At 38.4% G+C, this 22,987-nt stretch overlaps 1 protein-coding gene across 1 annotated transcript in view; it reads right to left on the reverse strand.

Moving 5' to 3' along the window:
* The window catches only part of TXNRD3 (thioredoxin reductase 3), a 35,238-nt gene that overhangs the window by 5,112 nt on the left and 7,139 nt on the right, over positions 1 to 22,987 (reverse strand). The window contains exons 2-14 of the mRNA XM_042452105.1: positions 16,589 to 16,649; positions 13,666 to 13,775; positions 12,287 to 12,406; positions 11,120 to 11,192; positions 10,134 to 10,253; positions 9,551 to 9,693; positions 8,196 to 8,311; positions 7,890 to 8,115; positions 7,594 to 7,686; positions 6,659 to 6,735; positions 5,648 to 5,804; positions 4,935 to 5,042; positions 541 to 636 (exon numbers count right to left, since the gene is read on the reverse strand). Coding sequence (XP_042308039.1) covers positions 541 to 636; positions 4,935 to 5,042; positions 5,648 to 5,804; positions 6,659 to 6,735; positions 7,594 to 7,686; positions 7,890 to 8,115; positions 8,196 to 8,311; positions 9,551 to 9,693; positions 10,134 to 10,253; positions 11,120 to 11,192; positions 12,287 to 12,406; positions 13,666 to 13,775; positions 16,589 to 16,649 — 1,500 coding nt within the window. The remainder of the gene's footprint in view (positions 1 to 540; positions 637 to 4,934; positions 5,043 to 5,647; positions 5,805 to 6,658; positions 6,736 to 7,593; positions 7,687 to 7,889; positions 8,116 to 8,195; positions 8,312 to 9,550; positions 9,694 to 10,133; positions 10,254 to 11,119; positions 11,193 to 12,286; positions 12,407 to 13,665; positions 13,776 to 16,588; positions 16,650 to 22,987) is intronic.

A 22,987-nucleotide genomic window follows, 5' to 3' on the forward strand; every position in this document is an offset into this window, starting at 1 on the left:
TGAACTGGAGCCTAGCATCCTTCCAAGGTCACTAAAATGACTACTTAGCTTTTAGTTCACACATTGCTTTTAGTTCAAATTTAAAACAAATTTATTGGCCCCAATAAGTTGGGTACTCATTTTAGCAACCTTGGAAGGATGCTAGGCTGTCAACCCTGAGCCCCTGGCTGGGATTGAACTCACAACATTGTGGTTTGTGCATGAATGGCTGCAGTATCAGCATTTAACCACTACGCCACCAGGGCTCCAGGAATCATACTGAGCAACGGTAGTATGATTCATACATAGTTAAGTTATACAGTCCACCCTCTGTATTTGCGGATCCGCAAATGGCAAGGGCCCATTTTTCTTAATGGTAGCGAGCGCACACGGCTGTGCTAGTGAGCAGTTGCATGCTGCAGTGCCGTTATTAAAAACTGGACTTGAGTGTACATGGATTATAGTATCCATGGGGGATCCAGAGGCTCGATTGTATGCCATCTGGTTTTTTATGCTTTGAAAATATGAATTAATAAGAAAAGTTTAAATCAGAATACATACATTGTCAAACTTCTTGCAGATTACTTTTGCATAGCAGGTATTGTTGTCTCTGTTAGGTATTGTCCATTCAAGTGGCCAGAAGAGATTGTGATATACCTAAAGAAAAAAAAATTAATTTGATAAGCCAGTTTAAGCCTCCTAAGAAAATACAAAATTAGCAAAAATCTTCACAAAACTTTACTGGAAGCAATGGACAAATCAGATTTCCAAAACCAGTTAAGATATGCTCAAATGGAGGTTTAGCACAACCTAACTTATTTTATTATGAGGCCTTAAAACAAACTCTTCAATTCACTAGACATGATGAGACATCTCTAGCGACAAATATCAATCATAATGATGGAGATTGTCACATAAACTCACAATTATTATCAGCCCCTCTAAACAGAGAATTTGTAATAGCATGAATTCATATCTCAAAAAATTATTAGAATATGGAATTAATGGAGGCTGGTTATGGTTCCACTACAATTTCCAGTATGTCCTTTTTGGCTACATCCTTGGTTAAAGAAGCTTAAACAGATGAACATTTTCAAAACTGGGCAGAAAGGTGCTTATCTAAAAATTTATTTTTTTTAATAATTTTTACTGTTATATTTACAATTTAAAAAAGACATTCTTTCAACATAATAGTTTTACAATACAGTTGGCCCTTCTTATACACGGATTCAAGCATCCACAGTTTGAAAATGTTTTACAAAAGTATAAATTTCAAATATAAAACCTTGATTTTCCATTTTTTATAAGGGAACCATTTTGCTATGTCATTACATTTAATGGGACTTGAGCATACACGGATTTTGTTATACACGTGGGATCTTGGAACCAAACCCCAGCGTATAATATTGCCAAAATCCGACCATATCTCTCCACCTCTACTGCCAAGATCCTGGTCCATGCCCTAGTGATCTCACGACTTGATTACTGTAACGTCCTCCTGGCTGGGCTTCCTCTTTCTCACCTCCGTCCTTTAATTTCTGTCCAGCATTCAGCTGCACGCATTATCACTTCCACCCACCGCGCTGACCACATCTCTCCTGTGTTGGCATCCCTTCACTGGCTCCCCCTACCTTTCCGCATTCAGTACAAGCTCCTGCTGTCGACATTTAAAGACCTCCATGGACTGGCCCCTCCTTACTTATCAGACCTTCTTTCTCCTCACCTTCCCACCAGGGCCCTCCGTCCTGGTAGTCAAGGTCTGCTGTCTCAGCCCAGGATTTCCTCTGCCCCATCCCGGATTCGCCCCTTTTCACTTGCTGCCCCTCACTCCTGGAACCTTCTTCCCCCACAAGCAAGAGCCATCACTTCTTTAACCAGCTTCAAAACGGAGTTGAAAACCATCCTTTTCAGAGAAGCCTTCCCAGGCATTGCATAATTGTCACTTACTACTTGATGTTCTTTTGATGCCTGTTTATCAAACCATTTCCTGTATTGCTATGTACTGTATATGCATTATCCTACTCTCAAGTATGTATTTTCCCTGGAAAATGATTAACCATCCATTATGAAGCCAAGCCCTCCCTCCAGTCCATCTGCCTTGGTCCAGGCCTTGGAGGTAGAGAGGAACTGGTGGACCTCTTACCCTTTCCCTCCACCACTCCCTTCTCCTTCTGTGTCATGTCTTTTTAGATTGTAAGCCCGAGGGCAGGGAACCATCTAACTAAAAAGATTGCATGTACAGCGCTGTGTAAATTTACAGCGCTTCATAAATAAAGGTTAATAATAATAATAATAATAATAATAATAATAATAATAATAATAATAAGTATAACAAGGATCCACTGTATTTCTTTCCCTCTCTCCCACCCTATCCAACTTGTTTGATGTAATTGTTACTGAACAATATTTACAGCTAACCCTTATATATTCCTCTATTTTTTTTCTCTTATCTTCTTTATCTCACATTTCAATATATTGTTCTGGCTGGTGATAAGACTATGTATTTTCTCATATTCTTTTTGCTTACAAAAACCTTTTGAAATATTCTTATAAATTAAGTTAAATTAACCATCTTTTTTTTTTGCAATGCTTGATTAAAGGATCTCATATTTGTTCTTCTTCTTTAACTACCTTAACTATCATTCCCAATGTTATTTTATCCATCTTGATTATATCCAATGATTTTATCAGCCATTCACCAATATTCAGCATTTCTTTTTCTCTCCAATGTTTTGCTAATACCATTCTGGCGGTTGTTACTAAATACAATATTGGTTTCAATTTCTTCCTTACATTTTCCTTATCAGCCATGTTTAATAAACATAATTCAGGTTCTAAACTAAATTCTATTTGACCTATTTCTTGTATTGTTTTATGTACCTCTTTCCAGTATTTTTTAACCCTTGGGCAAGTCCACCACATATGGTAAAATGAATCTATTTGTTCATTTCATTTCCAACATAACCCATTATTATTTTTGTAAATTTTTGACAGTCTGTATGGAGTTAGGTACCATCTATGTAACATTTTAATAAAATTTTCTTCGAGATCTTCTCGAGTTTGCATTATACATTTACCATTTTTTTACTTTTAAAATCTCTTTGTATTTTAACCAGCCTTTTCCTTTTAGTTTTTCTCTTTTCATAAATGCTTCATGTGGGGATGCCCAATCCGGTATTTGTCTGTATATTTTTGTTTTGTACATTTTCCAAATTCATCATAGTTCTCTATCTAAAATTTTAAAGAAGTGTTCCATTAACAATTGGACAGATACATTCTATACTGTGACAATGAAGAGTCACAGTTAAGAATGCTTCAAACTCTTCCTTCAGTAAAAAGAACAGTACGTATGGAAACTAGCAAAGAGCTAGCATTTTTTTGGAGGATTATTGTAATGCCTCATCAAGTACAATGAGGAGTTTAGGACCCACAATAGATAATGCTTTTCTTGAAAATGAATACCTATAATACTGTATAATTCTATACAAGAAGTGTAAATTGCTTAGGAAACATATCTAAATACTTCCATCTCAGATAGAGATGGAATAGAATTTGGTCCTGTGCTTCCTTTAAAGCTACTTCAACATTTTTGAATATATATATATATATATATATATACACACAGTAGAGAGAGAGAGAGAGAGAGAGAGAGAGATAAAACCAGAGAGAGAGAGAGAGATAACATTTTATTTCCTCAGTTATCATTAAATAATAAATATTATCTTCTTGTTGGAAAAGAATTGTGAACAAAGAGGAACTATTCATATATGGTTATACTTTCCACAAATAAGAGAAATGTATGAACAGGTAATGGATGTAATAGTGGTTTAAGTGCTGGACTATGACTCTGGAGACCAGGATTTGATTTCAGCTCTGCCATGAAACCCACTGGATGACTGGGTGACCTTGGGCAAGTCACACCCTCAGGTTCAGGGGAAGACTATAACAAATCTCCTCTGAATAATTCTTGCCAAGAAAACCCCACAATAGATTTACCTTAGGGTTGCCATAAATAAGAAATGACCTGAAGGCACACATCAACAATAAATTTGACGTAATAGATAAAATCACATCTCAGCACATTTACAGTGATGACAGACTACTATTACTATTTATTTTTTACAAACAATAACAAAAACTTTCATCACCTGTTGTATCTATTTTATTATCAGTGTCTAGAATAATTATAGCAAAGGGATAGAAACATCCCTAGGAAGTGGATTTTCTTGCCTGGTAGGAGGCATCTGGCATTTAATGAAAATTTAACAACTAAGTGCTAAAGTTTTTTTTTAGTTTGCATGATCTTTATGTACTTCTTATGCACTGTATAAAAGGTGTAATTGCTCCCTAAAGTTAGATGTTTATTTGGAGAACAAAGCATAGCAAGAGCAAGGATACACTGCCTCCAACCAGGTAAAAGAAGTCGGAGCATTTACATAAGCATGCTGCCAAGAAATATCCTAGGGCCTAAGCCAGTGATAGTGAACCTTTTTGAGGCCAAGTGCCCAAACTGCAACCCAAAACCCACTTATTTATTGCAAAGTGCCATGTCCCTCTGGCTTTCTAGTAACAAACTCTGGCAAACTCTGTGCTGGGACGATGGCACATGTGCCCACAGAGAGGGCTCTGAGTGCCACCTCTGGCACGCGTGCCATAGGTTTGCCATCACTGGCCTAGGCAGTGTACCATGTCATCATTTAACATCTAGTAGGACATTGCTAGGAAATTTTCCTGAAATGAGTGGAGTTCCTTTTTCATCAATGAAAACATAAAGATTGCAAAGTCACCATTCCTTCAGCTTTCTGGTGCTTATTTCCTCTCAAAAGGTAAAATGACCAATCAGTTACTGGTGACACATATATAATTCATCTAAAGCAAAAGTTTTAAAACATGATGTGGCTGCACTTATATAAATAAGCACTTATGCTGGATTAGTTTTATAATTTTCCTCTCACCTCTATGTTCTCTTGCCCAAATTGTTCAATGGCACGTTCTTCTGATAGTCCACAACACCCATATTCCAAAGGTGTGAACACTGTAGTTGAAACATTGACGTAGTCACACTAAAATTGAAAGCATAATCTGAGAAGTGGGAAATGCCAAAAAGTCTATCCTATAGAAGCCATTTATTTGGCTATAACACAAAAAGGGCATATCCTTCAACAGAGAAGCAACCCTAGATGTAATACATACTAGAAGGGCACAGGTAGACAGATACTGTATGTATGTTTCATATTTCAAATCAACTCTAGCAGTCCTAGGGATGCCTGGGACTTGTCACTGTCATTATATTAGTCCTTTCCTCAGGTTAAATTACATCCTGTCTAGTATTTCCCATCCTTTTTATGAGCAGGTGATAGTTACCAGTGCCATTAGAAACAGTAAGTGCTGCTGTATCAGCAGTTGGACCAGAAATTATGGTCAGAATACTAGTTGTACCATTCACTGAATGCCTGAAACCAGTCCTAGAAGCAGCTGAGTCTGGAAACAGTTCATCAACTTGGACTAAATCACATTTTAGCTATGATTAAAATTTGAAAAAAATTATGAGCACTTTAATCTATTTCAAAATTTCAGAAAAGCAAACAACCCTCAATCCTAACAGAATGATACCCCGCTCTTTGTCCAAATGTACAATTATGAATATTGCTATAAGTTGCAGGTTTACCTTTATGGAGCTCCCTCCAAAAAGTCTGCGGGCTAAGAGCTTGCCTGCCTGTATGGCAACTGGTGTAAGTTCAAGCTTTCCATCTAAAATATCTCCAACAGCATATACATAAGGCACATTTGTTTGTTCTTCATCATTTACAGGTATTTTTCCATTCCTTTTTATGGAAGAAAAAAAGTTATCATTCCAAAGTTACAGCTTCATGATTTAATTGCATCTAAGAGTATACATGAAGATATACATCATGCTATTTTTTAATCTAGAAAATACCATAAACCTTGTGGCTCTTAGCATGCCAGACTTCTCTTTATAATGGCAGTTTCAAACTGCCTAAAGACTGAGGTTGGATGTAATAACTTCAAAAGCTCCTCCAGAAAACCAATTTTGATTGTTTTAACTATTCCATGTCCTTGGATTAAAGGACATGGAATCCTCCGTTTAGTTCATAATGCTAAATGAAACTAGTTAAACAAAAACTTTCAAAAATTTCAAAACTGAAATGCAATAATATTAAATCCTAAGCACGGATGACAGTGAACCTTAAATGTACACTGGTGCCTCGGGTTACGAAATTAATTTGTTCCGCCATTCCTTTCGTAACCCGAAAATTTCGTAACCTGAAACACTTTTCCGTTAGCACTGGAAAGCCTATAGCTGCACTTTGCAGCATTTGAATTTCGCGCCGAAATGAATTTCGTAACCCGAAACAGTTTTTGCCAATCCAACTTTTTCGTATCCCGGAAATTTCGTAACCCGATCATTTCGTATCCCGAGGCACCAGTGTATACAGTTGGAAAACCTAGTTTCAAATGAAATTTGCTTACAATAATCACCTTCAATATTAAGAAGTCAGCAATTTTTATTCCTAATTAATAGTTTTTTTAACTGAATTCTGAAAATACATGCATTTCAGGGGGAAATGGGAGGAAAGATTTGTTAATGACCAAGGTGGACATCCAGAAAAAAATATTAGTTGGACTGCTAGAGAAATCAAAACTTTAGAACACTTACTTTTCATTAATTTTCACACCAATTTTGTCCAGGCCAATATTTCCCGTACAAGCATCACGACCCACAGCTATCAAAACCTGCACAAAGTGAATAATATGTAACAGGGCAGCCTTGTATGCAGGGCCGGCTCTAGGTATTTGGCCACTCTAGGCGAGAAATATTTTGACACCCCCTGTTGCCCCTCATAACTATTTTCACGCTTGATTTCTGCTGTTTCATTTGTGAAACACTATTGCATGATCACTACCAAAAATGCAAAACAGGAAAACAGACTAGTTTGTTTGTTGTAAACAGTAAACTCAAGACGACTGGCGTTCCGTGTTGTGGCACCAAGGGTAAGGTGGGTGGGCGGTGAGAGGAGAGGGAGCTATTGACCTTGACGTTACATTCAAGGCGCATGCGGAAGGCGGATGATGTACCATGTGAATGTACCTTGTGATGTACCATGTGACTGTCATATGGTAGCTTGCTTTTATGTCGCTCGCTGTATCAAGTTTTCACTTTAATATTGTTTAATTATGCAAAAAAATATACAAAAAAGCCACCAAGGCACCCCTAAATTTTGCCACACTAGGTGGCTGCCTTGTTCACCTATATGGATGAGCCGGCCCTGCTTGCATGCAAAGTTTCTCTTAAGCATTTATTTTGTTTATAAATAATTTTTAACACTTATTTAATCATTAATCATTTCAAAATGATCAAAAATCCCCCTGAGCCAACCCTCCAGTACCATTTGTTGGATGATCCAAATATATGGACAAAAGGTAGCATAAATCTGTTGCACAAATTTATTTGGATGGGTCTTGCATCAGGCTATGATGCAATTCTTGCTCAGGTTTTAACTGAGTTGTAAAGGTTGCCATTTAACAGAACAGCCAGCTTTACCATCCACACCCAGAAAACTATACAAGACTACAGCGTTGTTTTCTCCTTACAGTGTTATAGTCTCCTTCAATAATATCTGGTCCATTTGTGGATTGTGCAATCACTTTGAGTCTTCCAGGCATGCCATCTTCCAACTTTATGACCTACACAAACAATCATAAGCACAGAAAATTTTATCTCACCGCACAAGACTATTCCTGTCACATTTTTCATCATGACCTATATACTAGCGCTAGTAGATCACATCACACTGTTTACATTTATATGCAGCATTACTCAGCATTGCAAAGAAAAAATGTCAATCATCAACACTCCTCTTTTTGACTTAAGAAGTAAAGACACTTGCCTCAATGGGAACAAACTTCCTGATGAATTTTATACCATGAGTTTCCATGTAAGCACCTGCTCTCTCTGCCATTTCCTGATCAAAGCCACGGAGAAGGATAGAGCGAACCATAACAGTGACATCTAAACCCAGGCCAGCAAGAAATCCTGCACATTCCAGAGCTACGTAAGAAGCTCCCACAATCAATGTCTTTCCAGGGCAGTAGGGCAGTGAGAAGAGGTCATCACTGAAAACAATATTAGTACAAATTGTTAAAGATTCAGAAAACGTTTTAATTTATTGAGAAATCTTTTCATTTCAGCTCACCTTGTAATACAGTATTCTTTGTCTCCTGGAATACCTAAATATCGAGGTCTTTCTCCTGTAGCAATAACAAATGTCTGAGCTGTGTGGAAAGTTTCTTGTCCTTTTCTATTGACTGCCTAGTAAACAAATAAAAGGGTTGAACTGGTTGGTGTCTTTTCTAGATGTCACAAGATACTGCCAGAAATAAACTTTAACTTAGTAGTCACTACTGTAAAAATAGCACATACAACAGAACAACATAATATATTTACTTAAATATGAATAAATTTAATAAGTTCATAGAGGGCAATTATTTTACTTATTTTTCACTCTTATAGGTACATGATGGAAAAAACTAACTGCAACACTCTAATCATAAGAAAATGCCGAGAAATCTTGAGAACTATCTGTTGCCAGACATACCCTTTGGAGAAACAGTTCATTGAAATTGCTGCATGTTCATTTTCAAATTGCTTTATAAAATATTTAGAGAGTACAGTTCCATCTGGTTGAATGTATTACGGCTGGCCCTCCAGATTTGCGGTTTTGGGATTCGTGAATTCGATTATTCGTGAGTCCGTAGCTGTGTGCACGTGCACTCCTCCCTCTCTGTCCCTCCCAGGCTTTTCCCCTGTGAGTGACGAAAAAGCCAGGAGGGTGCACTCGCAAATAATTGAGCTCCCTGAAGCCTTGGGACTGAAGGAGGAAGCAGCAGGCTGCTTCCTTCCCTCCCAAGGGCTGAGAAAAGTCCCCGGATGTCTCCCAAGCCTTCAGAGGGAAGGGAGAAGCCGCCAAAGTGCCCTCATTCCTTCCCTCCCAAGATCTGAGAGAGGTCTCCAGACTTCTCCCAAGCCTTCAAAGGAAGGGAGCAGCAGCTAGCATGCGCTCCCATGCCCTTCCAGCATCTCAAACAGCTTGCTAGAGCTGTTTGAGGCTTTGGAGAGGGAAAGGGCGTGCGCGTGCACTGGTCTCCACCCATTATTCATGAATTTTTCATATTCGCAAGGGTCCTCCACCCCTAACCCCCGTAAATCTGTATTTCTTTATGACTGTAATTTTTATGCAATCTGATGAGGCATAAATGAAAATAAATTTACTGAGGTCCTTCTGTCTATGCCTTCCTTATAATTACTAATGCATATGTACTATCCTCTCTTCTCTTTTCCTGGCCAATGCCATTCAAGCACTTTTGGCAGAAATATGTTTATTTGAAAAATAAAACCATTCAGTCTTTCAACCACATTTGAATCACTGGATGTTGCCCATTTCCTTCTGTTTATGTACCACTCATTACAATAATTCTTTATATACAGCATTAACCATACATGCAAAACAATGAATACACTAAAAGGCAATGAGGACAGTTCTTCAGATACCTTGATCTTGTGCGGCCCGACAAACTCCCCATATGCATTGAAGTACGTTACAGTCTTCTCACGTAAGGCCACCCGATAACCCCAATTCAAGGATCCTATATAATTTTGAATTGCTTCAACCATGCTCTCCCAGTTGTGTTTAACTAAGTGAGAAAGAATAATAATTTGCAGAACAGTTTATTGGATCCAACTAATTAAATATAAAGACAGAGCAAATTCAGATATAGCTTAGAATCATCTCATTTGGACAGCAAAGTTTGCCAATAAAGAGCTCCAAATATTTGTAATAAAGGGGGTGGGGGAGCTAACATTTAAAAAAATTGTGACATCTCACTGCCTACAAGTTCTGTTCGTCATTAAATGTGACAAAAGCAAGTCAATGTAGAAGCAGCATTCAGTCACATTCGTGAGGCTGAGAAGGCAGGATGAAATGAGAAAAGAAAGGCATTACAAATTCTTTACATTTCTTTTAAGACATACAAATTGTTTATCTAATTTTACTAGTTGCAGGGCTTTGCTCCCAACCATCAAAATGTATCAATTCCTTTACTTTCCCATCAATGAATTCTTAGTTTTCACAAACCTTGCTCATCATATTCCCAGCCAAACTTCCTTGAATCTTGCAAGGCCTGTCCTAACAGAGCTGACTGATGCATCAGCTTCTTAGGAATGCAGCCAACATTTACACAAGTGCCACCTAGTCCTGAAATGCAAAGTATATATTTAATTAAGCAGCATCTTGTTTAGTATTAATATTATTTAATAAAGGTAATCCATGATACACAAAGATCACATGCTTAGCATCTTTGTTGCTCTTTCATATTCCTATACACTTACTCCATTTCAACTTTTTATTGTGTATCAGTACAACTTTACAACCTTCCCTCTATAAACCTCCGCACTGCCTAAAAGACTGCTTTGGAAGATTCCCCATACAATTTCTCATGTAAGACAAATACTTTACATAATCCATGTATTTTACTTTAATATTTTACAACTCTAAAATAGATAGATAGATAGATAGATAGATAGATAGATAGATAGATAGAATTGTAACATACATACATATATACCGTACACATATATATTGGAAAAAAATCTGTGTTTGCAGAGAACTGTTTCAAATAACTATGAGTCCCTATTTCTCATACAACACAGAACTACAGGTTTGTTGAGTAATTACGCCAGAAACCATGGGAAAAAAGGTGAAATCCAGAATAACCAGAAAATTTGCAAGTTCCCTTCCTCACTGCAACCCCCTATATACGCCTAGTACTGGTTCCAGTGGGCTTGTAAGTCCTTCAGAGACAATTTGGGTGCCGTGAAAGGCTACCGGGGAAGAGGAAGGGAGTTCTGTTGAAAACATCACTACTGCCACACCAAAAGTTAGGTTTAATTGTTGAACACAACTTGTATTTTTATTCTGGGAACCATGCGGATCACCATTACTTTCTCATCAAACATCAAGAGCCAATCACACGCAGCAAGACATTGAAAACACATGAATAAAAAGAAGAGAATGTAAGTGAATTTAATAAGTAATAACATTGCAACTTATTAAAAACATACCCCATGTAGTACCCATTGGTGATGGTACAACATAGTCAAGCACCATGACTTTCTTTCCTAAAGTTGCAGCTTCCTGTAACGAACAATGTAGACGTAAGACAAATTGTCTTCAAATGAACAATTTATAGGTTAATTCATGAAATCTATCTTACTTTAAGACAGCTGTACTTAAACTTTTTTGTTGAGCCACAGACCCTTTTGAGAATCTCAGGAAAGCTATGGATCCCCTCCCCAGTAAAATATATTTAACCATTCAAAAATATAATTTCCCTAACTGATTAACAGAGCAAGGATAATGCAAACTTTGAACATTTGTTTTCCTGATAGTTCTTAGAACCTCATTTAAAGAAAAACTGGTTTTTTTAACACAGTAAATAAAGTTTCATAATATGTTCTAATCACCTGTGCTGGACATACAACATGTAAAGGATAATTCAGAGGGGGCAAAAAGGTTTATAGGATGCTACATACAATTATTCTTTTAACTTAAAAAGCAGTATTCTGACCACCCAGTTCTGTGAATGTTTACTCAGTATTAAATTTCATTCTATTCCGCCAAACCTACTTCCATGTAACTTCTGAAGACTGCAGTCTGAATCTTTCTTAGAAGCAACATCACCTTTTCCCAAGCTTCTGCAGCCCTTTTTGCTTTAAAAAGAAAAGATTAAACAAGAAGCTTTTTCCTGCGGTGCAATTACTACTGGTATATGATGGCGGTTTACAGACCGCCAAATAGTACGTCATCAATACGTACTAGAGTTAGGAAGGGGCGGTGCTTCCGCACCCCCCTAACCCTAGTACGTATTGAATACGTACAAGATGGCGGCGCCCTGTTCATATGGGCGCCGCCATCTTTACGTATCGGACGCTGAGCGTCCGTACGCGTCGCGGGCGTTGTGACGTAGTGAGTGCGCCCCTGGCGCCTCGCTACGTCGCAAATGCGACTTAAAAAGAAGCTCCATTTTGGAGCTTCTTTTTCGGTCTGCGCAGGAGTCGGGCCGTGTGAAGGCTCCGGCTCCCCCGCGGACCTACTGGCGGCGGCGGCAGAGCGCCGCAAAGCGGAGGTATGTACCCCGCTGATAAATTGGACAAAAACATTAAAGGCAGTTTTAAAACAAACTGCAACAAATGTTCAGTGTGCTCAACACTTATTAGCAGAAATCATACCTTGGAACATGCGAGTCCACCAGAACCACCACCAATAACAATTAGGTCATAGTCATAGACTTCCATTTCTTCGCCCTTGCCTTCCCCTAAAAGCTTCTGCAATAACCCACTATGGTAAGCCTATAATAAGAATATAAGATACAAAGATTAGTGTATTTCATTAGTCTCATGAAGCCAAACTCATGGCACTGAATTGCACCCAATGCTCTTCTTCCATTCATGGAAGGTATTTTGTTCAAGAAACTGCCTTTGAAAGTGTAAGAGGGCAAATCTTAATGGACTTTTCTTTTGCCCTACAGCTCCCTGCACATGTTACCATTCTCTTCAGAGGATTGGGGGATGCTCTGAAACATGAAGGGGAATACAGGGGAAAGAGTGTCCACTACCAAGTTCTGATGTCTCCACTTGTTCTTCCTGTTATCCTCCTTTGTCGCCCTGCTGGATTACCATTATGGAGAGAGGTAAACGAACTGGTTGCTCTTGTTTGATTTGTCTGTGGCTACTGATACGATTGACTATTGACTGTATCCTTTGTGGACTGGGAGCACTGTGGTTTTGCTCCTACCTACACTGTAGGTTCTAAAAATTGGCATTCAGAGACTGTTCCCTAGACCCCTCGCAACTGTGCAATAGGTGTTAGTTACAGGTTTCTAATGTATCCCCCATGGCTATTTAGTAATTATATAATTATCATGACCATTATGAATATGAACAATCTTCAAGAGATTTGGAGCAAAATATCATCAGTGGGCTGACAACATCCAGCAATATTTCTCTATCACATCTGAATGAGATGCAGTCATGCAGATCCTGGACCAGTGTGTGATGTAGTTGTGAATAAACTGAGACTGAATCCTGGCAATCCTTGTGAATGGGGTTCCACCCCCTCTGAAAACTCAGATATACAGCCTGGGCATAGTCCTGGATCAGTCTTTCTTTCTGGAAGCTTAGGTGATATCGATGGTTCAGAGTGCCTTTTACCAACATTGACTGGTACACCAGGTGCAGCAGTTCTTGGATAGGTAGCTTGGGTACAGTAGTCTATATATTCGTAAGCTATATATGAGGCTGCCCTTATAAAGGTGATCCAGAAGCTACAGCTTGTACAGAATGCTTTGGACTAGGTTTATCAGTGTTGTACATACCAAGAGTACAAACTTCTCTACTAAAGGAATTTTACTAGCTGTATTTGCTGCCTTATTAAAAAGAAACCTCATACTGAAACACAGTGGTAGATAGATACATAATTAAGTTAGAACAGTTCAGCACTACATTGTATAATTAAGAGGTTGCAAAAGTGCTATTGATTGGAGAAGCTAGTTATAAAAGCAGAGTTATGATCTTATTACAATGCCAAAGAGGAGGAAGTGCAAGATTACCTGAAAAGTCTGATCACATCCACCCACATGAGTTCCATTTACAAACACATTGGGAACAGTTCTTTGGCCGGTCAATTCTAGTAACATTTCCTGGATGCTGGGTCCTTCATCTGGAGACAATAAAGGGAAAATTATGTTTACAATGATAATGTTCACTAAAATGCAACTCACAATAAAGATTAACAATAAATCAAGGAGCAGAAACAGTTGCAATCACTACAATGATTCAAATGGATTCAACCCAGCATTTCCTTAAATTGCAACGGAAGCTTTTATGTTTCTTAACTAAATGTAGAGAACTGACTTTACTTATACAAAGGCCAAATACAAGAGAATTTGGGAAAATAACAAATACCAAAATACAAAATATCATGTGGAACATCTTCAGACCGGTTGCATTTGGATCTAATGCTACACCTTCAGCTTGCATACTCCCGCCTCTGGCACAGCCATGAAGAAGAAATGAGATTAAATACTGCATAACATTTTACTAAATTCCTAAGACTGCAACATGCTAAATCATAAATTACTTTATGCTTAGTTTTCTGAATAAAGCAGATTCTTAAATCATATCTATGTCCCTGTAGCCCTTGCTAAAGGTGAAGGAAACTGGGAACTGCAGTGCCAACAAAACCAGGCAGCCAAGGATTTTCCAGTCCTGTATTAACCATCATTAGGATTCAGAACAACTTACCTTAATTTGAAAGGCATGAATCTAAAACATGTTATTCTGTGCAGCAAAATGTTGTGTGGCTACTTAAGAATAAGTATACTTTATTTGTCAAAAATTTTCATGGACCACAGGTTACTTTGTAAAAAGAATGCGAAGAACTGACTACAGTCCATCAAAGATTATCACAAATAAAATGTGTTCATCTTCCTGGGTCACAAGGTCCTTTAAGAAACTATAGAAGCAATGGAATCCCCTCCACAGAAAGTCAAAGAACATTTTTTTTCCGCATCTGGTTCATCTGATTCCCTGGAGCTTATCAATGAACATCCTCAAGCAGAAGTGGGAAACGTGAAATCCTGGGGCCACATTCAGGTTGTAAGGATGCTTTACCACCCTTGACCCTCCAGAACCATGCCTCCAGGAATAGGAAATTGCTTTTTAAATAACTGCCAGGCCCTTTCTGCACCATTTAAATCACCTATTTTTCAGAACTATAAGGGGACTTCCAATCACATCCACATGTGTGCGTATATGTATGTCTTTTTTGGCAGCCAATGCTGCCCATAGAGGGCTGCAGAGACAGAAAATTGGTCTTTGAATCTACTGTAGCAGCCCATCCCTAGCCCAGGAATCCACTGACCCACAATTAAGAATTCTTGCCCTTAAAAAAGGCAGTAACTCCCACTGTGAGTGTCATAATAAGCTAGGAATCTGTAAATGTTCCCACATAGTAGTTATGAAGCACTATGCTTTGCTGTTGTTGGCCTTCAAGTCATTTTTGATTTAGGATGACCTTATTGTGAATCTATCACTGGGTTTTCTTGGCAAGATTTGTTCAGAGGGGATTTGCCTTTGCCTTCCTCTGAGGCTGGCTTTTCCAAGGTCCTGAGGTAGGTTTCCATGGCTGAGTAGGGATTTAAAAACTTGTCTCCCAGGGTCCTAGTTCAACATTCAAACCACTACAGCACTCTCAAAATGCTTCATTGATAAATAAATCTTATTGAGAAAACTAGTATGGTATAGTAATTTGAGTACTGGACACAGAAGTCATCCCTTCATATCCACAGATTCTTTATTCACGGATTCAACTATCCACAACTTGAAAATAGACCAAAAATATATATAAATGCCAAAAAGCAAACCCTGATTTTATATAAGGGGCACCATTTTACTATGCCACTGTGTATATAATGGGACTTGAATATCCATGAATTTTGGTATCCACAGGAAGTTCTCGAACCAAACCCCAACAGATACCAAGGGCCCACTGTAAATGTGTTGTTCTGGGATAATACCTATTAAAACAGACTACTTATTAACCAATACAGTATCTTTTGGGGCTGAAGTCTTAATTCAACACAAAATAATCTAATTATGAGTTGACAGAAACCAAAGCCTAAGGGCAGATAAATGTAGTTCAAGTGGATTTTTGCTAAGCCTCATGGTTAGTCACAACACTGGGAATTTATATAAAAGACAAGATCATGCTTGTTCTGACAGCTTGGCTTTTTAACTTCTGTTAAGGAGTACATAATTTTAATTCTGTAGTTGAAACATCAATTGTAGACTTTTCATCCAAATATAACCTCATTTTAAAAATTCAAGCCTGCATTTTGACCCAAGTTCGCCAAGGGGGGGGGGGGGGCGGCTAGAAATAAGAAACAAAAAACCATCATAAATGAAAGTACAGAAACAAACAAACAAAAAATCTCAGTACACATCAAATCGCACCATTGCCTTTGGTTACTTATTGCTAATTTTCTTTTTGTCCTATTCTTTCCTTTTAACACCATGAAATTACAGGTAAAAGACAATGTGTTCATCTCTGCCCTGAGGGCCTTCCCACAATGGTTGGCCATTATGTGACCAGAATACCTTAAATTCTATGTGACAGCTCTGTACAATCAAAAATGTAGTCACATTATGGACATGTTCCCCAAAGAACACAGTGGAATTTACTTCTAAATAAGCACACAAAGAAATAAGTTGTAAATTTTAATAATCTCACCAAATAAACAAGTTCAATACAGAACAGGCTAAGAACACACAGAATGTTCTAACAAATTTCCAGGACTGGCCATCAGTAGTACTGGTTTGAAATACTTGCCACTTAATTCAGTATTTATTTCCCTATTAATCTTAAAATGCCTGTTTCAGGATTCTATGCATCCTTCTGTATCAGAATTCTGTATTCTTTCCAATGCCTCAGCAATTTCCTCATGAAGTTTTGTGACATATTAGGTCACTTACCAGTCTTGTCAAGTTCTAGAACACTATATTCGACTGCCAAAGAATGAAAGAGATCTTGTACCTGCAAAAAGATTAAAAAACAAACAAAAAGCTTCATTTATATAGCGCTTCATACTGAACTAACGGTATCTAAGCGGTTTACAACTGTAAGCTAATTGCCCCCAACAATCTGGGTACTCATAAAGACATAAAAATGGAACTTTTATGGCTCTTAAAGATCAAAGGTGCACTTTTATTCCTTATGATATAATTTTACTTTGTTGAAAATGGTAAATATGAGATCTTAAGATACATTGTGTAGGGGACTACAACTTTATTTTCTTTCCCTTTTAGGAATGTCAGACCAAATACTATTTTGCACAAATTTAAAATAGGAACGTATCCTTTTATTTGTTTGCTATGGTCTATGCAAAAATAACTAAATTTGCAATATTACCCTCAAAGGGGGTAATAAAGTCATACTGTTTAACTCTGACTCCAGTCAATAGAAATTACTTCTGAGTAGACATTTACTAGGTTACACTGTAAATCAAATACATTCAAGCCTTTATTTATTATACTACAACTAACAACAACAACAACAACAACAACAACAACTATTATTATTATTATTATTATTATTATTATTATTTGTATTCTACTTTTTTACAAAGAAATCAAAGTGGATTCCAACAGTATAAATAAAACATCAAACAATTAAAAATTACAATTAAAAAACCCCAAAACCCCAACCCTCCCCCCAGTGATAAAAACAGTGATCAACCTATAAAAAAAGATTAAACATAAAATTAAAACTATCTAGTAGGAATTTGGAGGGAACTATTTGTTCACCCTCACAGGCACTGGTATCACTACAGCTTCCTACAGCAGTTTGTGTGTCACATTTTAGCAAAGATATGCTATGACTACCTTTCCTCAGATTGAGTCCCATTAGAGATTTTTGTCTAAATATCTTCTCAGCCAGCGTACATGAGCAACAGTCAGGGAATCCCAACTCAGAAAGGCATGAACCTAGAGATATATAGGCACTATTCCTCGCATCGCAGTTGACTCATGTTCAAATTTGCCAATGACATCAAATTAGGAAGAGTAGCTAATACTCCAGAGGACAGGATCAAAATTCAGAATGACCTGAATAGACTAGAAAGCTGGGCCAAAGCTAACAAAATGAAATTCAACACGGAGAAATGTAAGGTACTACACTTAGGACGGAAAAATGAAATGCACATATATAGGATGGGGGACACCCAGCTGAATGAAACTACATGTGAAAGGGATCTAGGAGTCCAAGTTGACCACAAATTGAACATGAGTCAACAATGTGATGCGGCAGCTAAAAGGGCTAATGCAATTTTAGGCTGCATCAATAGACGTAAGTAGGGAAGTAATAGTGCCACTCTATTCTGCTTTGGTCAGGCCCCACCTGAAATACTGTCTCCAGTTCTGGGCACCACAATTCAAAAAGGGCGCTGAGAAACTGGAGCGTGTCCAAAGGAGGGTGACTAAAATGGTGAAGGGCCTGGAAACCATGCCCTATGAGGAACGACTTATGGAACTGGGGATGTTTAGCCTGGAGAGGAGAAGGTTAAGAGGTGATATGATAGCCCTGTTTAAATATATGAAGGGATGTCATACTGAAGAGGGAACAAGCTTGTTTTCTGCTGTTCCAGAGACTTCCGGAGGAAGCAATGGCACACACACCGCAGACATGAGCCCCATTGTTTTTAATGGAGCTCCACCATACATGGTATCTCCCTTGTGCAGTGGGGAGGGTCTGGAATGGATCCCCCACGCAAGAGAAGGGCCCACTGTACTTGGCTGGGAGATTACCAATGAATACCAGGTGCTGTTCAGAGAAATAAACAGGCAAAAACACCTCTGAGTATTGCTAGCCTAAGAAAACCCTATGAAATTCATGGGGTTGCCATGAGTCAACAAGCCACTTGACAGCAATATACACATAAACACCCCATGAATATAATATTTTTAATTGGATTTATAAACCACCTTTCCCCTGGGATGGGATCCAAGGCAGCTTTACAATCCTTGTTTTATCTATTCTCATTGGCACAGAAAATGTCACAGTAACAGAGGTGGAAAAGAAAGCTAAATATCAAGTAAACTAGAACATTAGTTTATTACCACATCCAAAAATGTATGTCAGTGCAGTACAGCATATACCTCTCTGTAATGGGAGTTCCAGAGCCTGGGAACAGCCACTAAGTAGCTCTCTCTTGTACGAAATTACCAGTAACAGCTAATGTTAAATGGCAATCATTTATTTAAAACAAACAAACAAATGCTACAAGACAGGAGTTATGTAAAAAGAAATACATAAGCATATACATAAGATTTAAGAGTTACTCTAAATAAGTCGAGAATCACTTTTTGTACCATTGGCAGTACTTTTCCAAGACCCTGGAAGTGAACAAATTTAGTTTGTTATGTTAAGATCAAGAAAAAGCTAATTTGGCTTTATTACACAGATGTTGCATAAATCATCCTAGGGTCTCAACAGATGGCCCCAAAAGGGCGGCTTCTACCCGCCCTTCTCCTACCCGGATTGGAACTGTGGCAACCTCACACTGCAGCCCCAATCTGGTCTTTCAAGGGTGCAGAAAGGAGCTGCAAAAAACGGCTCCTTTTGAGCCCTCGAAAGGGTGCCATAACCACGACGGCCAGTTATATGGCACTTCTTCAGCGCTGCATCATCTAGATGCAGTGCCGGAGGTGGGCCATGATGCCCAGCACTGTCCCGAGTGGTGCGTAATATCAGGGCGCCCGGGGAGCAGGGGCAGTCAGGTATGTTTCGTGAGGACACTAGGTCCCGACTCTGCATCCATGCCTGCCTCTCAAGCCCCTAATGGATTTTTTTAAAAACTGCCTGAAAATTGCTGTGAAAACACCTTGCAACATGGAAGCATGTGGAAAGAAGCCCCATACCCCTCTGCTTTTGTGAGAGAGCATGTACAGACTGGCACTTTGTGCCGGCCTGCAGGCAAACTAGGGCTGAACTAGGACTGAGCATTCACATGCTCCAAGCCCTAGTTCTGTCGCCTGGGGGCCATCTTGGCACGCACTCATACACATAGGGCATGCCATGATGATGTCCTTTGGGTGCAGTGCCCAAACGGCGCTATGCACAAGGAGCATCATCATGGCATGCAAACACACCAATGGCACCCCTTTGGGGGACACAGAAAGTGTTCCTTTTCATTATTCCGGAAGCCGCGGCATCTGGTTGCCACAGCCTCCACCTGGGGCAAAACGGGCAGCATTGAGCCACCCGTCTATCGAGCCCCAGAGTGCCTCTCAAAACAGCAATAATCTCCTACTTCAAATCAAAACCTAGTTCTCAGTTCCTGTTATAGCCAGTGTACCTGTCTCTTAATTACATAAATCTTCAGGGATGAAACTCAAGATGATACCAAAATATCTTCATGTGTGCTCTATGAAGAAGAAAACCCATCATGTAAGGTATGCAAGTAGAATAAATTGTCAAAACAGAGAAGCTACTACCACGATAAAATGTTTGCTAGCTGGAGGGAGAGGGATTAATTTTAAAACTCTGAATAATTGTAACCCAATATTTCTAGCACAAGATAAATAAGCAGAAAAACAAAGTAGAGCAAAGATACATGCCAAAGGATATGAGCTATCTATGAACCTTGTGGTAGTTTTGCTCACTGATGTATGGTAACTGATGAAAAACTAACAGTGATCAAGATTACTGTACTTTTCACAAGTCAATGTAATCTTTTCCTTCAACAGAAGGATGGTAGAGTTCATTAACATATAAACCAACATTATTTTATGAAGGAAAGATTCCCTGGAGATTTGTTTGGCAATAGAGCAGAACAAAGATGTTTGAAAAGTGAGAATATTATTGAATGTTATGATGTGTTGCTCAATTTTCAAATTTCTTTTTGTTATGCTGAATGATTTACCAGTTGTTACTTTCCTCTGGGGCACTGCAAGATAATATTCAAAGCTGTCTTAGATATTTTAACAAGTGTATTTATTTTGAAGTGATTTTTAAAAAGTGATGTTAAAGGTGTTCTGCTATAAATTTCTCAGTACCCTAATCTGACACTACTGTGTCATGTAGCATGGAAAGGGTTAGATGCTAACAAAACTGGAGCTAAACCTGGTGGCATACTCCCATCAACACTGTGAAACCACAGTACACACAGCCATGGTTTAGCTTCAGTCATATGCTCTAGTTCACAAGCAGTCAAAGTGCAAGCCTCCAAATGTTGTTGGCCTGCAGTCCAACATCATCTGGAGGGCCAATCTTGCTCAGCCTTGCTCTAGCAACTTCCCTTTTCTTCTCAACTCTTCTCAGGGTGGTAACAAATGTGTGATGCCCACTAAATGGATGGGAACTTCCTTCAATTCTTCAGTACAACTTGGACTACAAACTCAAGGTCAGCATTAAGTAATAGCTGTATTGTGGACATGTTCCAAGGACTCATTTGACCGTTGAACTGTACAACCCTAATCTGTAAAACATTATTTAACAGAGCCAGAAGTGACAACCTATCTTCTAAAACAGTTCTTGTACACTGTTGCTTCTCCAAACCAGTTAATCTACCTTTAGAAAGTGAAGCAAACTAGCTGGCTCCCATTTCTGATATTTCATTAAATCCATTAGGATTTTGTAACAAACGTTAAACTGGCCTGGTATTTTATTATGTTTACATATGCATATTTATATGCAGATATGCAATATTCTATGTAAAAGCATACTAAAAGACTGCTGTCAAATGTCATGTACATTTTTGGGAATTTTTCCGCAGACTTAAAGCATTTCAATTGTAAGTGTCCTTTTTCCTGACCATTTCTATCTCAGACAATAAGAATGCAGTGGTCATTAGAATAAGCAGCTTGCCCTTTATGACTTCTTTATTTTTTGGGGAAAAAATGAAACAGGTTTTTCCAGTTTGTAGATTTTCAGCAACTGAGCACAGAAGCTAAATCCCAGCACTACCTTCCCATCAAGATGCACAGCTTACAAACAAATGTGCCAAATGGCTTAGGATGTTGAGCTGTGAAGTCCTGCTACTGCCTATAATATTACTGCTCAAAGTGTAAAAAAAATTCTGATATCGAAGCCAACCCTTCTTGAAGGCCAGCCATAACAATCTCCCAATCAACCTACACAATCCAGTGTTTTTACAATATACATACAATATACAGCCAAGCCAACGGAGCCAAGTAACTCAATCAAGCTAGATATTTTCCTTAATTGAAATCAAGATAAATCTCATATCTTTTAAATTCTAAAGATAGTGTATCATTTATTCAAAGCTATGCTTGAACAGCTTTGCAAAGGAAGTTTAAATAGTGTCCATTATCCACATGTCAACACTGTGCTCTCTGTCAACACCCTGCCTTTAGTTGCAGCAGTTTTTAGATTAAGAGGATAGGAAGAATCACAATGAAACTTGAAAAGACCGGAGAAAGATTTGCCATTTGAAGGCTGGAAAGCACATTAACCATTAGAAATATAAAACTGTATCCAGTCTTAAATCATGCTTAGAATAAAACATATTTTAAAAAATGGATTTAAGTGAATCCTGTTAATTTCAATGGGGTTCCTCTGAGCATGAGTTAGTCTGAATCCAACTCATTGTTTTATTTATTCTACACTGAATATTAACTCCATTCAAATGGAATGATGTTCTAATTATATCCTCCCTCAAAGGTAACTATACCTACAAAATATCTTATTTTCTATCATTCTTTCAGGCTTTATATGATTAATGTTATTATTCAGTGAATTCACTTTTTATTTATCTTCAGACACAATGGAGACATGTGGCACTGAAATAAGTATTAAAATATTTGTAAGTATTCTGATAATACATTTGTTTGTGTAACTTTAAAAAGACCCTGAGGCTACAGTCTTACACACATCTACCTGAAAGTAAGTACCACTGAAGTAAGTGGGGCTTATTTCTGGGAAGACCTAAAGAGCACTGCATTGCAAATGTACTTCCCTCCCAATTCTTAAAAAAGTCTGCAATCTCCTTCTGACGGGCCTTCCTCTTTCTCACCTCTGTCCTTTAATTTCTGTTCAGCATTCAGCTGCACGTATCCTCATGTCTGCTCACTGCTTTGATCACATTTTTCCTTTATTGTCATCCCTTCATTTGCTCCCCCTCCCTTTCTGTATTCATTATAAACTTTTGATGGTGACTTTTAAAGTTCTGCACGGTCTGGGCCCTCTTTATTTGCTGGAGCTAGTTTCTCCTTACCATCCCAATCGCAGCCTCCTATTTGGTAATGAAGGACTGCTGTCCCAGACAAAGGTTTTTCCCTTTTCACTTGCTGCCCCCCACTTGTGGAATCTCTTTCCCGCACAAGCATGGTTCATCACCTTTTTAACCAGCTTTA

This window comes from Sceloporus undulatus, chromosome 2 (assembly GCF_019175285.1).
Source record: "Sceloporus undulatus isolate JIND9_A2432 ecotype Alabama chromosome 2, SceUnd_v1.1, whole genome shotgun sequence".
Taxonomy (NCBI): domain Eukaryota; kingdom Metazoa; phylum Chordata; class Lepidosauria; order Squamata; family Phrynosomatidae; genus Sceloporus; species Sceloporus undulatus.